Source organism: Seriola dumerili, unplaced genomic scaffold, assembly GCF_002260705.1.
Source record: "Seriola dumerili isolate Sdu_G_001 unplaced genomic scaffold, Sdu_1.0 BDQW01000242.1, whole genome shotgun sequence".
Classification (NCBI taxonomy): Eukaryota; Metazoa; Chordata; class Actinopteri; order Carangiformes; family Carangidae; genus Seriola; species Seriola dumerili.
The window spans coordinates 5978831-5996288 of record NW_019174497.1 but is presented as its reverse complement, the minus strand read 5'-3'; the positions used below and the strand labels follow the sequence as shown (position 1 = coordinate 5996288).

The 17458-nt window shown below is 43.0% G+C and overlaps 1 protein-coding gene across 3 annotated transcripts; it reads right to left on the bottom strand.

Annotated features, from left to right (window-relative positions):
• sin3a (SIN3 transcription regulator family member A) lies at window positions 1-17086 on the bottom strand. 3 transcript variants are annotated; one of them, XM_022756163.1, is made up of 21 exons: window positions 16790-17086; window positions 13694-13910; window positions 13244-13426; window positions 11715-11821; window positions 10922-11216; window positions 10536-10784; window positions 10220-10372; window positions 9796-9951; window positions 9571-9660; window positions 9094-9212; window positions 8782-8992; window positions 8475-8591; window positions 7927-8165; window positions 6640-6823; window positions 5829-6405; window positions 5009-5178; window positions 4739-4912; window positions 3605-3697; window positions 2992-3086; window positions 2565-2757; window positions 1-1263 (listed from the first exon to the last, which is right to left on the bottom strand). In XM_022756163.1, exons 2-21 carry the CDS (start codon window positions 13877-13879, stop codon window positions 1033-1035), a joined length of 3822 nt encoding a protein of 1273 aa, XP_022611884.1. In that variant the 5' UTR covers window positions 13880-13910; window positions 16790-17086; the 3' UTR covers window positions 1-1032. The 3 variants fall into 3 exon arrangements, with proteins under 3 accessions (XP_022611884.1, XP_022611885.1, XP_022611886.1); XM_022756164.1 differs by lacking the exon at window positions 2992-3086 and having other exon boundaries at window positions 1189-1263; XM_022756165.1 differs by lacking the exons at window positions 1-1263; window positions 2565-2757 and adding an exon at window positions 3183-3220 and having other exon boundaries at window positions 3057-3086.
• Window positions 17087-17458: the final 372 nt, after the last annotated feature.

Genomic DNA, 17458 nt, shown 5'->3' with positions numbered 1-17458 from the left:
TGTGTGTGTATGTGTGTGTGTGTGTGTGTTTGTTTGTTTGTGTGTACAAGCTGGTGTATTGGCGGAGGGCATTTTAAAAAGGTCGACTTCCAGGGCGGCGAGGATCATTTGTGTTAATAGAACTATATATAATATATATACACAACACATACACTGGAATACATGTCAGTATCTGACATTCACAAGCTATACAATTTTACAGTCTGAGACCAAACAGTGTTGTGAGGCTATTTGTTTTCCTTTCTTTTTATTTTTTACATTAGATGCAACAGTGCTTTTCGATGTTAACCTGACAATACTGTTTGGGGCTCAGGCACAGTTTCTAATAATGCTGCCATGTGTTCTGGAAAAGGAAATGTAACCCTCTTTCCGTCTAGTGATAGGTACATAATTGTGATTTGGCCTCAACGCAGGAATGTCTGAACCAGATCTCTCAGACTTTATTGAGCTCCCTTCAAACCTTCAATCTGGGAAACAAAACTATTCAACATTTTCCTCTACTCAAATAAGTGCACTTGTCCACCATATTGTTTTCCATGGATACTGTAGAATAACACTATCATAAAGAAATCCCTGTATGATTGATTTCAATGGAGCTCTTACTCTGTCGGTCAAAAGCTAAACCGAAGCTCAGTTTGTGATAAAGTACAAAAAGCACCACTCGGTCTCTCTCAGGCTCACTGTTTGTGTTACTAAGCCCTGGCCAAAAGGCTCAGGGAAGTTTGTTTGAGACGTGGGCTCTGAGTGCTGGTAAGAGCTCAGGTCTGTGACTGGAGCGTGACGATTCCTAAGTTTTGGCACCAAAGGCCCTGCGAAAAAATGGGCCCAGCTAAAAACGCTGGTAAAATCAGTAATCCTGCCGCCCCGGGTGCAACATACACGGGCGCTAGCTTAATTGTGCTCCCATGTCTGCCTTAAAAACACATTAATAAGCCCTCGTCCCTACCTCTACTTCTGACCTGTTTGACTTCAGACCAAACACCCCCAGAAATCAGTCTCTCTCTCTCTCTCTCTCTCCCCGTTTCTCCTCTGCTACGGCGCCTTGCCCGGTGGGCCGTATTTGACGCGGTACTTGTTGATGTTCATGAAGTGTAGGACCTCGGGCTGGCGGGAGGTGGTGCAAGGTAAAAAGCCGTCACGCCCTTCACCCATCAACCACTTGTTGGTCTCGGCGCTCATGTCGCGGGTGACGTGCTCCTTGACCCACGCCTCCACCCAGGCATGGAAGCGTTTGTGCAGCCGTGTGCTCACCCGCTCATGTGACTGAGGACAAACAGAGATTTTGTTATAAAGCTTAGTGGGCAGAGATTACATTAACACTGCCACGGTTAGAGACTTGACTCTGTAGTCACTACAGATTAACATGAAGGAATAAATCAGGCACCAAATCTTCAAGCTGAACTGAGAACACTGAATCATACGTATCACTGACTGAATCAGCAGCCTTTTTGCACTGGTCACTGGTGACTCAGCATGGATATACAGCACAGCGTTTCCCAAATCTGTCTCAAACACAGTACCTGATATCCATCTCCCCTGGGCAGCCAACATTTGTGTGTAAATCAGTCAAGACAAGCAGCTTTCATTGTGCGGCCTGATTTCAGTTCTTTCAGCCGGCCTTGGTTCGGCTGCCTCAGTCTGTGTTGACGGCTGAGATGTATCAGCGTTTCTCTGAGCTCTGTTTGCAGTGACAAATCTTTTCATCACTTACTCTGACAGTCGCTATTTCTGACTGCTGAACACCCAAGAAACTAAAGAGCCAAGGAGCGGGTGGTTTGCTGTGAGCTGTCAAGTCATTAGCAGAACTGCATATTAAAAAGGTTTTTAATTTGGCGAGTCTGATATTTATTGCTTAAAAATGTCACATCCTGTTTTAATGTGGTGAAATGTTATTAAAGCACATAGTAAATGAAAAATATAAAGACCATACATTGCTGCATCCTTGGCCTCATGGGCCTAATTTTCTACTGAATGGAACAAAACCGTTCAAATCAGAAACAGACTGAAGTCACTAAGAGTCAGAAGCAGCACTGTTACATCACAGTGTTGTTATGATCGCTTACTGCTGTGTTTACCGTTTTAACTTTGATGTACTCTATCAAAACTCACTATAAAAGCAATTAAATACAGGTCTGACCTGAAAGAAATTACTTCACTCCGCAAACTGATGATTGGAAAAAAGGAATTCACAGCCCAAGGCAAAGTGTTAAACTGTTAACTGTTGGATTACAATATGAGATTTAACATTTGATCAAGTGGCAAGTGGGACTGGGGTTTATGCGTGAAATAAAGATGTTAAATGATCAGCGCGTGAGTTTGCAGTTTGTAGTAGAGCTGTGTGATGTGCCGTTTGTTTTTATTATCACAATCTACTCTGGATTGCGGATTTATAAAAAGGTAAATACATTTTAATACAGAGTGAGCAGCAGCCACAAATCTCAGTGAACAAACAGAGAAGCAGCAGCCACAGATTCACACCTTTAAACCAATTAGTGAATAAGAAAGAAACACATTGAGCACAGTTAATGATTAGATTATATGAAGGCAGAGGGAGCAGTAAATACCTGGTGAGCTCGCAGCAGGGCAGTGCGTCGGTACATGTAATCCTCAGACTTGAAGACGTAGACCATCTTGTAAGAGTTGAGCTTGAACATGCACTCCATTTTCTCCTTTTCCAGGGATTTCTTGCCGCCCTCGCAGGCCTCCTTGTCCAGCTGCTCTCGGCCCTTCTGGTACTTCCTGATCCGTCTCAGATTCCTGGTTGTGAGGGTTAGACAAATGTAATGAGAGATCCAGCAGGAATGCGTCAGAACAAATCGATTGGAGCTAATTTAATCAATGGACGTGTGTTGGACTTCTGTATGTGACTGTTGTAGGAAGAGATGCGTCAGATAGCTTACTGTGATGTGATGCATTAGGAAAAACATAAATCCTGGCTAAGAACAACGCAAATACGATGACCAAATCAAACGACCTGATGCGACGACTTACCTGGGAAGAAAAACAGGCTTCTGAGCGAGGTGCTCCCTCAACTCAGGTGTGGTGGAATCTGGGTTTAAGTAGCGTCCAACATAATCAGACCAACGCTGCACATACAAAACAAGAACATGAAACAGATTAGGTATATAAATAAAACTATTACTAACGCCAGTATTACCAAAAGGTCGGCAACAGGTCCTTACTAGTATTTTCACTCCAGCTGGAAAAGTGGAGCCTCTTACTAGACAAAATGTAAAAACAATGACAACAAATTTTATGCATTTATTTGCTGTGTATTAAATATATCATGTTATGAAGTTTAACTTCTCCTCGGAACTGAACATCATTCCCTGCCAGTAAACACCAGTGAAGGAGAATATGTCCAGCCAAATACTGGTACTGGGAGTTTGCATAACTCCTCGCCATTTTGGCAGGTTACTGACCATCACAAAGGCCCTTCTTTACTGACTTGTAAAATAGTAAAAAGGGCCGAGTGTATTTTGGAATTACGGCGTGTGGATAAAAAAGCTACTTTGCTGAGTTTATCCAACCTCTTTGCTCATGGGCCAAACCTCACAACCCAGAGCCTTCGGGGGGGTGGGGGGGGATTAAGACTTTTTCTTACCTCAGCCTCCATGGGCTCGTCTGAGTTCTCCTCCTCCGTGTCGAGTAGCTCCACTGTGAGCTGCACATGCCCTCTGTTTCTCAAAAACATCACCTGAGAAAGAGACAGAGACAGAGCAAGTGTGAGACTGAAATTAATTCAGAGTGTGAAACACAAATAAGCCGGGATGTCTTGAGGGGTTTGAAGGGCTGGAGCACGAACCAGACAGCTGCAGTATATTAGGCTGGAATCCAGGACCCTTGTTGTAAATCATGTAGTCACTATCAGTTCTACTTCCTCTACACATACTACTTTATTTTTTTTTTTACTTAAATGCACATAAATGCAAAGGTAAAAATAAAACAAAAACTGTAAACTAAGAACAGATAAAAATGCAGACAGATTAATCTCAGCGTTTGTGGACCGGCCCTGCCTTCGTTTTTCTGTCCAACTAGAGTGAGCACAGTAGCCTGGAGTTAAATTTTAATATAACTGTCACTCCAGGGCGATCTAGTTTTGAGTCATCTTTTTCAAAATTGAATCTGTGACTTCTTTTTTTTTTTTGACAAATGTGGATGAACCTGTCTGAACCGAGCGGGTTATCAACCGTAAAATGAAGCTTTCAAAATAGGTCAGCGGGGAACTTTGCTCGCAGGTGGCAGGTGGCCTTAAGCTGCTTTAAACGTGCCAGTGCTAAATGAGAACAAATATGACTTCACTTAAAAATGATGTCATAGCATTACCATAGAAACTGGTAAGCTGGAGACGGCACATCTATGTTTTTTTACCTCTTCTGACCTTATTTTTAGACTCTTTACATGCAAAGGCACATGGGAAAATTTCTGACACAGATGAGTAAAGCTTTTCATAACAGACCCTCAGCACAGCACTGCTTGTATTTCACTCTTAACTTCTAATAATGTGGAGACGTGTGCAGATTTATTGGTGGCGAACACACCTGAGAACACAGTTTAAATCACCAGGATTTATGTTCTCTGCAGCCACGTGGAAAACTTATCATTTCTAAGTACTTCTCCTTAAGTGAACTAATTTCCATATTTTTTAAAAACTTCTTCACAAGGTTTAATCCCTCATAATCTTATGGCACAATCTCCTCGGTTTTCCAGTGACAGTAGGGAACCCTTGTGTATTCACCTTGAAGCAGTTCTCATCAGACATAAGCTGCTCGGCTTTCCGTTGGTAGGTGGCCTCTGCGGAGCTCCTCGAGGACTGGGTGGACATGGTTCCTCCGCTGGCCCCGTTGGTGCTCTCTGCCAGGTAGAGGTCTGTCACTTGGACGCAGATTTCGTCGCTCACGATGTGCTGGAGCTGGATGGAGAGAAGCAGTTGGGCGTTTGTTTTGGAAAACAACGAGCACGACAACTCTCAGGAAACCTGTAGCCGAGAGGACAAACTAATTCTCACCTGCCGGACGATGCTTTGGATGAGCTTGTCCATTGTGAAGGCGATGTAAGCGTGGATGGTGAACATTTCCCTCAGCGAGTCCTCATACTGAGAGGCCTCCATGTTTCCATCCAGCAGATTCCTAACCATCTCCAAGAAGGCTGAGTAGTAATCTTCCACCTCAATGTCCACTAGAGAGAAGAAATATCAAAAATCAGATGACTAAGTGCATCAACATATGACAGAAAAAGTGACGCCGTTTCTAACAGACCGCCTTTGGCAGCAGTTTAATTTTCCATGTCGAGAGTGATTTTTGTTTTTCAATATCCAGAGTTAAGTTCTGTTTCACTTTAATTCATCAGTTCTTGTTTATTTGCTTAATTACTGGTTTCAATAAAACCATTGATCTCCTTCTCTTGCCTAAAAAAAAAAAAAAAAACTTACTTTTCAGATTTTCTCTATGAAAACGAAAAGAACCTGAATTATGAGTTAGAGAAGGAGTGCTGCCCAAAAGTCAAAGGACACAGTTACAAGATTTATTTAACTTTTGCTTTGCAGTTTCACTGAAAGAAAAATATAAAAATCTCTGTAGCACCACAATGTTTCATTTATAATAGTTTACTGTAACAAATTCTGCCTTTATCCAAAAACTGCAGCTCCTGCAGATTTGGATATTGCACTTGGCCATATTGCAATTTCAATAATATTTTGATTAATTGTTAAGCCCTAATTTATTCTCTGTCCCTAAAAGGAAAACCAAACAAACAAAATAAACTAGGGGTTGAATAGCAACATGGAAAATGAATAAAAATACATGTCGTGTCTGTGTGTTGTTACTCACTGGGCTCCTTCAGTCTCAGCTGGATGGCTGGATTGTCGTTCTTTTCCTTCTTGAGTCCCAGGACTTCCCTCTCCCAGTCTCGTTCTCTGACCTCCTCTTCGATCTGTCGCTCCGCTTGCCCGTACAGCCTCAGTAGGCGCGAGCACAGCGTCTGGTGCAGCCGCAGGAAGATATACCAGTTGTTGTTGACGTAGAAGAGGTTGTAGGCGTCGTCGCAGCCGCGCAGCTTCTGCGCCGCCGTGTTGCTGAAAAGCAGCTTGGACTTGGAGGGGCTCCCGCTGCTGGGGACACCGTTGTGCTTTTTGGAGGCTCCTTCCTCTAGATCCATCTCCTCTTCCTCCTCTTCCTCCTCCACGTCGGAGAGCTCGCCCCGCTGGGAGAACAGCATGTCGGGGATGAAGTGGTAGATGATCTGTTTGATCTTGTACTTGTCCTCCTTCTGAATGCTTGTCTGTCGCTTCACGTGGTGGATGATGAGCGCTGCTGCGTCCTCCAGGATCTGACTGTCCTCGTAGGCCAGTGTCAGGTGGGGGCCTGTGGGTGGGGTGGCGTTTTCCTCAGAGGCCTGCTCCTGGCGCTGCAGAGTAAAAATAATTCAATGTCAGCATTTTGGAAGCAGAGAATGCATGATTTTGTATCGATGTCATTTCTGTTTATTTCCATTCAATTAATACTTTTCTTAAGCTGTTTATGTTCTATAAAAACCTGACATTATAACACTGACAAAATGCAAACAATACAACTTGGGAGAATTTAGGTTTTAGTCTGTATTTTGTGTTGGTGCTGGTACTGTCTTTGTTTAGTCTGTTACCTCATCGTAGATGCTTTCGATTTCATTTAGCAGGGACTTGGATCGAAGCACTTTGGTGTCGTTCTGTTTGAAGTTGATGCCTTGATGGTCGAGAGACTTGAGGTAATACTTCTCATTCTGCTCCCTCCAGATCTTGTTGAAGCCCCGTTGGGCTTCCCGCCACTCTTCCTCCTTCGTCTTTAACCTGGTAAGAACAGACGCCAAAGTCAAGTAACGTACACGCTCTAGTCTCTGAACGACTTCGCATCATCACAAAAAGATGCAAACATCTGCAGGAGCATGATGTGTTTCTGGCAGGAGTACTAAACTAAAATACTGTGAAAGGAGCAACTTCTTTTCAAACCTTTTTTTTGCAGCAGTGGAGATTTTTAGTCTATAAAAGCTCACGTTAATTCTCAGGAGCAGTTTTTAAATCCACAGCTAAAACATCATATTGCCTTTTCCTCTCCTGTGTGGATTAGTGAGTTTATAAGCTGCAGTTCATAACCTCAGTCTGGGCTCAACAGAAGATTGTGTACACACATTTACCATACCGTGTAAAAAGGGAGCTGGTGAGTCCCACATCTTCAAGTAACAGAGAAATCTCTCATCAGAAAAATACAGCTTTATGGTGATTTGCAGTTTTTTCACAAACATAAATCAACTTATTAAAGTTCTTCTCCAGGCATGTTTTTAAACTCAAGCACACCATCGCATTTTTCCCCTCATTGCGGCCCCACCCACCACCACTGCTTACACTAGGTTGACTGGTGAAAGTGCAGAGAGCATCAAGATGACTATCGGAGGAAACTCCACCACAGACTCAGGAGTTTGTTGAGCACCAAAACTTGCGACTAGAAGACGGATCAGAGCGGTTGAGGTAGTTTTTTGTTTATTGTTGTTTGTTAGCTTGCAACTGGCCGTGGCTGACCATTGTTAGTGGTTGCGCTAATGCAAACTCTCGCTCTCTGCCCTGACAAGGTTGCAGGTTTATTTAGCCCCGCCCCCGTCCCTGCAAGTCGACAGGATTGGTTCCTTAGGTTTGTGACGTATGAAATCCGGGCTGTCTGAATCCATTTTTATGAGACTGTCATTGGTTCACTGCAGTTCAAGGTGGAAATACTCAGTCAAGGCGGTGACTGATTATTTTCTCATGATTAGTCTTGTATTATATAAAAAACATCATGTAGACATATTAACAAAATTAAAAACTTTGTTTAATTGGAGGGGTCCTTTAAAGGGAAATTTTGTTTCAGTCAGGGTGGAAGGTAACAGCTAACATCATTAAGGCCTTGGTTTGACACCCACCTCTTTAACACAATGGGGACAGAGACTGCAGGGTTTTTCTTCAGGCCGTCGATGATGTCGGGGGCTTTGTCTCCGTATATCCTCTGGATGGCCTTGCGGTGCACGACCTCGGAGGAGCCGCCCAGTGTGTTGTCCAAGCGAAACTTAGCTTGCTCCTCGGCAGACATGCGTGACAACTTCCGCTGTACCGTCTCCAGGACTCTGATGGTGGCCAGGTTCGTCTCCAGTACTACATCCAACTGTCAGGAGGAAAACACGGAGGTTTGATGATTCTTTGTTGTGCATGGATGGCCATTTATTTTTCATTAAAAAGCTCAAAGATTCTTGATTTTCAAATATTTATGTCTTCTACATTCTGCTGCTGAGCAATTTCTCTCTAGTAAATCAAAAGTCTTTGCTTTGGGATGTTTTTAGGACAAAGATAAGAAAGAAAGAAATCCTGCAAAAAAAGGGAAATTAAATTGAAATAAAATCATTTTTTATCATGGGATATCGTCCCTGTGGTGACATCAAGATACGAGCTGTACATGTTTAATAACCCTGCTCACCTCGAAGCGTTCATCCTCACATCTGTAGATATGCTCCTCATACTGAGTCTTCTTGGAACTGACAAATGTGGAGTCCTCAGACCAGGAGGGGAAGGAGACCCAGGTGTCATTTAAGACCTGGACACAGCAGAAACAAACAGTCAACTTTAAGATCCACGTTCTTAAATATGGACAGACATAAGATTTATAACAGAAACTCAACTAAGAGGAAAACTAACTACTTATTACAATGAAGCAGTTCATGAATTTTTCTAAAACCCTGAGCAGGTCAAAACTTTTGGTTTTTCTCAAAATGTTCCCCCCTCACCTCTTTACAAAGTGGAGTTCTGCCAGTGCATTTGGGCTGCTGGTAGCTTTTGGGCAGGGCTCTGTAACTGGAGCCTAGTCTCTTACAGGAAGCATAATCAATCTCCATGGCGATGCCCTCGGTGGCCCGTTCCTTAGGGTAGGTTTCGATGTGGGACATTTCCCGATATCCCAGGAAATTTTTAAACCAGTTGAACAGCTCAGGGAATTTTCTGTAAGACAGAATTAAGTTTAAAAAAAAAACATGTATGAGATAGACATGCTGTATATTGTGGGAAGACTCTTGCCTCATACACCAAGTGAGACAACTCACCCTAAAAAGGGAAGCACCAACTGCACCAGTTCAGCCCTGGAGATCACCTCCTGATTAAAGATGACCAGACACCGCAGGAAGTTGTCATAGGCCTCGGCACTTCGCAAGGCTTTTCGCACCTGAGAAACAAATTTAAAAAGTGCCTCATGGAGGTTCACAACATCTAACAAAATGATTTGGTATATCTCAATTTCTGAGAAAACAAGCTAAATAAATGAGTATGTTTTTTTTGTTTCGACAGCAGGATATTACTTGAAGTTTGGGCTTGACCCGCTGGATTCAATAAACTTAAACTCCTTTACATTGAGTTTTATCAATCAATATTAAAAGCAACATTACTGTGTGAAGTTGAGGAGGAGTACTGATAAAATACCATTACATTTACTACTTTCTACTGTATTTTTCCTGTCATTTCATGAGTTGTATTTTCAACTAAATGAAAAATGTATTCAAGCTCAAAACACAGCATCAACTCACCTTCTCAAAGAACAGAGATTCAGTGCCGACTCCATGCTTGCTGGCTTCTGCCACTGAGGAATCTTTCAAATTCAGTAACTTGGGCTTCTTCTGTAGCATTACCAAAATAACAACGAGAGGACATAGGTACAATAATTACAAAACAATTCAACAAAGGCAGACGTGAAGCATGAACATAAAAAGTTGACTATAGCTTCAGCAGTATGCGAGAGTCCTCGTACGTACCTTGACGGGCGGCGTGGTCCCTGGGGCTGGATGTCGACGGATCTGGCAGCCGTTCTGATTGGGCCTCTGTTTGTTGTTGAGCTGCAGCTTTTTGGCAGTGCCACCGTGGTCGTTCCGTACAGACTCTGCCTTCTCGGCTGTGGTCTTATTTAACAGCTGCAGAGAATATACAACGCCGGTGAGACAGGGGCACATGAACACGATCTCTGGACACACACACACCAGGACTACAACTGCTACCTCTGCTGGAACATAATATATGAACACAGTATTTAAATAAAGACCCAGTAAAACAACATTTGCTACTAAATCATAGAGCACTAAGTTGGACATATCTGACCTATCATAAGAAGCTGATTTTCTCCATATTTATTAGTTACTTCTAGTGCAGCTGCACTGAAACAAGGAGAAAGACTCAGCTTACCACTGAACTGTTGGCGTCAGGTAGGAATTGCCCAAATTCTGAGAGCAGGTCCTCTTGATTCTTGAAGAGCCTGGCCACCTGAGCGTAAACCTCCTGCTCCGTCAGAGCCGGCGTGTAGTTCCCTCCGGCCTCCTTCGCATTACGCTGCTCCTTCTGTAGTGGCCGAGCACAAGCGACATGAGAGTTTACGGTGACCTCACCCTGACTTTAAAATTGCAATTCCAGATTGTGTTTTAACAGAAACTGCAGCATTTTATTTCAGATATGAAAAAAAATACAATTTGAAGTCACAATAGTTTCAGCTTGAGCCACTGACCTGGTACGTGTGGAGGATCTCCAGGAAGGCTTTGTAAATGTCGGGCTGGCCCTGGAAGCGGTTCTTGATTTTGTTGACGTAGTTGATGGCGTGGTTGAACTCCACGGGCTGGTTGTTCTGCATGGGTGGACCGGTGGGGGTCCCGCTGAGGGGTGGGTGGAGCTGCATGGGCGGGGAACGGGGAGATGTGTACGCAGGGATGGACGGATTGCTCTGGCTGCTCGGTGTCAAGGCCTGAGGCTGGAGAGGCTAGAACACGGAAGATTTTATGGATATTTAACAGAACACAATTTCTTGAAGCAGACTCTGTGGAGAGGGGAATAACAATATTTATTTGCTTTTACAACTTGGCTGGTGTCCATAAGTCACTTCCTATTGGTACTCACCTTGCTCATCTTGGCAGGGGTAGGCTGTGTTAGAAGAGGTGGAGCGGTGGTGGTTGCTGCAGGTGGGAGCTGGGGTTGGTGTTGGGTAGCTGCTCCTGTTATGGGGATGTTCTGGACTGAAATGCCGTGTGGGGTGATGTGGTGGATCTGACCGGGTGTTGTCACATTGACCAGGTCATTGGTCTGGACCTCAATCTTGTAGCCCGGTGGCAGGAAGGTGTTGAAACCCATGATGAGGTCAGGATGACCTTTGAAAAGCTGTGACACTCTGCTGATGACCCCTGGAGTGTCAATACTGGAAACAGGAAAGCAGGCAGAATGAATTTAAATCCACTTAAGCTGTCATACCAGTGATGTGACTCTGAGGCAGTTCAGAAGCTCTCAACAATAAGAGTTTTACCAAACCGAAAGCGGCTTGTACACCTTTGAACTTTAGATTATTTTAACAAATGTGAACAAATGCCTTTGTTTAGCTGCCAGCTGTTGGCAGAGATAACAGACTGGTCATTCTGGGACTGTGAAAAAATGCTTGTTATTTCTATGGATGCAAAAAATTTTATTCTAGAAGTGGAAGAAAAATTCACAATCTAGTTAGTAAACACTTTATCTTGTATGCTTCAGCTTCTATATAATTATATTGATACCGCATTGTTCAAATGAGTGGCACCATGACGATGAGAGTAAGAACAGAACAGAGAGAGAACTCATGTAGTGAAATATCTGAACAAGAGCCTTTGAATGTGCAACCAAATGACTCACAGTATCTTTCTGTAAAATTCAACAGTGTCCTCACCTTTGGGACTTGAACTCTTTCATTATATCCAAAAAGTCGTTGTAGACCTGAGGCTGGTTGCCAAACTGCAGTTTCACTTGGTCCAGATAAGACAAAGCATCTTCCACCTTAGGGAGAAAGAGAAAAGGGAAGAGTCAACTTCTTCTGTTTTTCTGTTCATTTTCAACAGCAGAGTCCCAGTTCTGGTATCAAACAGCAAATATTCTTGCAGTAAAAAACCTTGTGTTGGGCTGGATTGTGGATGGCTAAAGATTGAGGACGTAGTTGAAAACTGTTTTGGAACCTCTGTAAACAACTGACATCATCGTGTAGTATTTGCATTCTGTCTGTTGTCAGTTCGTTTCAGCTTTCTATCTGCTTGCTTCCCTCCCACTCTCTGTGTTCACATGTACAGTATTTTGTTACAGCCGAATTCCCAATAAAGCTGCTCTCATTTACTTGTTTTTCTGTTTATGTTGCCAGACAGGGGAACAAATATGAAATAGTGACTAAAACTCCACCAATTACCACTCCACGTTAACCAGCAGTCACTTCCAAACTGCTGCTAAAATCCTGATTTCATAACCTGACATCTTCTGACAAAATCACCAAACACATAGGTTTAGACAAAGACCGTGCTGTGTTTTCAGCTGCATTTACTTGTAAAATGATCACTCAGAGAGAAAGTTATAAGTGACAGAATATCTTTCTTATTTTGTCTCCCACACAGTGTGCAGCCTACGTCTAGATAACAAACTGCTGCTCCGCCTCTCTGCCATGGCGACTCTCTTCTATGGAAGGTAGCTATGGTTTGTCCAAAACGTCATTTGGTTTGTCCCTAGGTGCTTATTTGAAAAGATGTCACTAAAGGGGTCTGAAAGGTCGGTAAATCTAGCAATGAATGTGCTATGTTGGCACCACTGCTTTTTTGCCCAATTTGGAAACTCACTCGGCCGGATGAACAGTTGTGTAACTGAGTTTGACTGCATTTAGCTGACAAATTGTGCAACTTGTCCAGTCAGTCGGTCAGTCAGTCGGTCAGTCAGTCAGTCCCTACTGTTGCGGTGCAGCAAAAAAAATAGCAGCTAGTCTTTTTGCTTGGCTAATTAACATTCACCAATTACTCCACCATCACATTTTGAAACCTTGACAGACACTGGGGAAAAAAGCAGCACACAAACTGGAATTTAACCCAGATCTGAAGGGTTAATCACAAGTTCTCTGCTCCAATATACTAAATGGTTCTCTGTGAACCACAATGAACTATATGCATGGCTAGATACAACTATGGGTAAATGGGGAATTAGATTTTTTTGTGATTGGAGTGAACTGAGTATTTCACGTAACAGAAAATGTGCTCAAACTACAACCAACCAATCCACTAAACATTTAACAGGCTAAAAAAAATCACAAATTTCCGTAAACACCTATTAATGTCTCTAAATCTATTTTCACTAACTTCTTTGGCCTGAAACATCCTTGACATTTTCGGGTTTTTCATGGGATGTGACAACTGTCAGAGCCGGTCAAAATAAAAGTGGCAGACGAACCTTGAGCCTCTGAAACTGCTGCTGGCCCTGTGCTGAGGCTTGAGGAACAGCCGTATGGCTGTGTCCTGACATCACTGGGGGCCCGTGGGATTGGACTGCCGGGCTATGGTGGTGGGACCCCCCATGGACGGCTGGGCTTGGGGTGTGCCCATGCCCGCCACTGTTCTGGGCCACGGTGGGGACCTGGGAAAGCAGACTAACTTTTAAAAATGATGACGAATAATTAACAGTGGGTGAATTAATCATTTGAATTACCACATCCAATAAATGAAGAGCAAATTATAAAAACTGAGACATGCTGACATCTTTCAGAAAGAAAAAGACCATGCACCACAGACTGACAGTTTAAATGACATCCTGAGCTATGGATGACAAGTGAATTAGAACTTCTACAAAACTTAAAAACAGCATGAGCTTAAAACAAATCAACACTGGACAAGTAGAGTATACCTGGTATCCCTGGGGGACGGAGTACTGGACGCCTGCTGTGGGCTGCATGTTGTCAGACACGGCCTCATACACAGCTGGAGCTGGAGCAGGGGCCAGGACACGATGCTGGAAAGCCTCCGCACTGCCAGCGAGGCGCCGCTGCGGGGACGCAAAAACCGCTTCCTGATCCTCCAGTCGCCGCTTCATTATGAACTCATACTCGTGAGAGCTGAGAGACCTGGGAAGAAAGAGCAGCATATGGACCCTGTTTCACACTTGCAGACCTCTGTCAAGTTATCAGAATCCATTAAATCAGCATCTTGAATTCATTCAACAATTTGTTGAAGAACATGAAGCTATTTTTTTTTTTTGCTTTTACTGTGAATTTATGGATACATACAGTGCCACCCACTTCTGTTGCTCAGCTAAGGGAGAGCATTACCGTTGCATACCAGTTTTAGTTTGTGATACTTTTGGGATGCCTTTTTTTCAGGAACTGCGTCAAAGTTGCCCTGACACAAGATTTAGTCTGTGCGTGTCGTTGCATACTGAGTTCAGGTGTCTGATTACACTTTTGTTTGAACTTACCGATGTCTTATGCCTCTCTGAACCCCCCAAGCCTTGAACTATATACACAAGAGATGTGCTGATCAGCCTTAAACCTGAAGCTCCATCCTGCTGCATTTATAACACCAGATAAGCTACATCACCACAGGACTGTTGCACAGGGGATGCAGTAACCATATTAAAACAAAACAACTTTGTGTGTGTGCAAACTGTTTAATCCAGTGGTCATTTGCCAGAAAATCAATTAATTAAGTCATATTCTTAACCACAAATACCAAAAATGTACAGTTTGTAGCTTCTAAATTGTGAGGATATACTGCTTTTATTTATCTTATGTGACAGTAAATTAAATATCTTGGAGTTTTGGACTGCTGATAGCAAAAATTTACAGGGAATTGTAGGATTATCATCTCTCATACATTTCACTCCCCTTGTTATAAACAGTACTACAGTTTTACTCCGACGATTGTCTTTTTCTAATACCACTTTCTGATATTGCACCACACAGTCCATCAGTTATACGCCATTAACAAGAGCAACTTTTGGGCTGCCAGATTGTGGAAAACCTGTGTGACACTTTCGTCTAATAGATGTGGAAGAGGCTTTTAAGTGATAATCATAAGCATGCTATGAAAATGAAATATATTCAAAATTTCTTAAAAAGTGACATAAAACCGTTTTAGCAGAGTGAGTTCTGCAGTTAATAATTTAAATACTGAAATGACAAATCCCAACATTAATTTGACATTAATATTAGGATTTGTCGTTTCAATATTTAAAATGAATTAAATGATTAGTATATATATTGTTGCTATATATTGGGTATCCTCCCACTTTGGTCTTTTAACAGTCAGAATCTTTTTACTACCTTGTGATAATTATATCAACAATAACCTGAAATCATAAATATAATAAACCTTATTTCATTGTATCTCCAAGAGAGGGAACCATTTTTATGTGAGAATGAGTTCACATATGAGATTCACCCTGAAACTCTTGGTCATGATCCAACTAACTGTCAGAAAGCCTGCACTTTTTAAGGTTTGGCCTTAAGGACTTGTTGCTCTGACAGCAGCCACGGATGAGTTTTAAACCAGCTTTGAAGAACCAAAAAAAATCCAGACTCATGTCAAATCATCAACAATCTGATCTGGATAAGCCAGTTATTAACGTATGAAGAACAGGGCCCCGATCAAAACACAGTGAAAAGGTAAGCAAAATTTCAGAGGTTGTTATTTGGGAAGCTTTAATGGGGTTTTTGGTGTAAGGAAGCTAACAGCAATAGTCTACTTGTAACCCTAATAACAAACATTTTCACAAACTTTTACTTTCCAGTCTTACAGGGGCAGGGGCGTTACTTAATCTACACCCCTGTCTTCTTCTCATGTAATATCGTACAAGACTGTATCATACCACTTTTAACACAACTTTTGGTTGATAGATAAAAAAGAATAGTATAATGCACAAAGCACCTATACACCCCCCACCCATTTCTTTCTTATGCTGTCACCTAAGTGAGGAGCTAAACTATACTTAGAAGCACATCTTAAATGCATCTAAATGTTAATATGTACTGAATGTAAAACTTGCTGCCTCCGTAGCCAATGAAATACAGACAGCGGACGTCAGCGATGCAACAAACAGGTGCTGCGAGAACGTGGGAGCCAGTCTGCCATTCACAACTTCCTCAAGACAGCAACAACTCCTCATCACATGAATGAATCGCTTTTTCGAAAACATAAAGCTAGAGAGACAACGAAGGGACGAACACATCACGTTTCAAACCCTGAATATCGGGCAAGTGACACAATGACTGTGAAACTGAAGTGCCCGTGTAACACTTGGTCTTCAACACTGAGGCGGTTCATCGACAAATCCTCGCTCTTCACGGCCACGTCCAAAGAAAGCGAGGCTGCAGTATTTATAGATATATTAGCTCGCTCGGTGTAGTAACGTTACAGTCACGTAGAGGCAAAACAGCTATGTGTGCTACATGCTAACAGCCGTTAGCCGACCATCCCCTTTACGGCCTAGCGACACCAAGCACCGACCTAGAGTTACAGCACGACGCTTCCCCCACGCCCGCCATTTAGAGCGTGGCGCAGGAGTGCAGCAATTTATGTTCCCTTTCAAGCGAATACGCGCTAAAAGTCGCTGACTTGGTAGCCACCTGACTGGCTACCCAGCCTGGGACGCCTTTAAGTGTTTATTTCAAAAACTCCGCCTGGAACTTGTTTTGTCGGCAAGGGCTGTGAGCTGCCAGTTAGCTGCTAGCTAATGTAAACAACATGGGCAGCCCGACACTGAGCACCATCCGGAGCTAGCAGAGAAGCACATGCAAGTAAGCATTAGCGATCTGGCTCGCTGTTGCTGAAACATCTGGAGTAAGAATTAACTATCGATATGTTAGACTGTTCATGTCGGGTCTTGCTAGGAGTGAGCGACAGGCAAAGAGACGTCGATCTCCCCTATAGTTTACTTAAAACGTCTGCTAACGGTAGATAAGTAGCTAGCTGTGTTAGCTTGCTGAATGAATTCAACTGAACTCACCCCCTCTCCTAAAACAGCGAGCTGAAGTTCGTGGATGATGCTTTGATAATCCGTTTTATGTGGGTTAACCGCTACGCCTCAGGCTGCAGAAGATACCAAAGCTGACGTATAGGTGAGAAGAAAACTTATCGTGGCGTGTGATTTAAAATAAACAATTCAGGCTGTTGGCTGCAAAGTGAAAATCTCCCCGAGAGGAAAACAATCTCCGTTCGGTTAGCAATGTATGGGGCGTGGTTTACGAAATAGAGCCGCCCCTTGACGAGTGCTATTGGTCAGTTCTTTCAAAGGATCCGCAGAAGGGCGGGGCAAGGACCCGGGTTGTGGATTTGAGCTGTCAATCAAGGACTTGTTGTACAGTCTCCACGCACGCCCATTTTGACTTGAAGCGCGACAATGCCAACAGTGAGTACAGTCCTGGTTCTATTATATATGTATAGGATCAGGGGCGTAGTGCCGGATTAATTTCGGAGGGGTCCCCCACGGACCCCCATTATACTCTACATTCCACTTTCATTACTTCCCCATTTTTCACCAGACACCTAGAGCAGGACCAGTACTATAACTGAACTGATTTAGTTGAGCAAAAATGCAAAATGTTCTCGAATTTGCTGATTGTCTTGGTCTTACAGTAAATTGATCATGTCTAGGTTTGGACAGTTTTTCAGACAA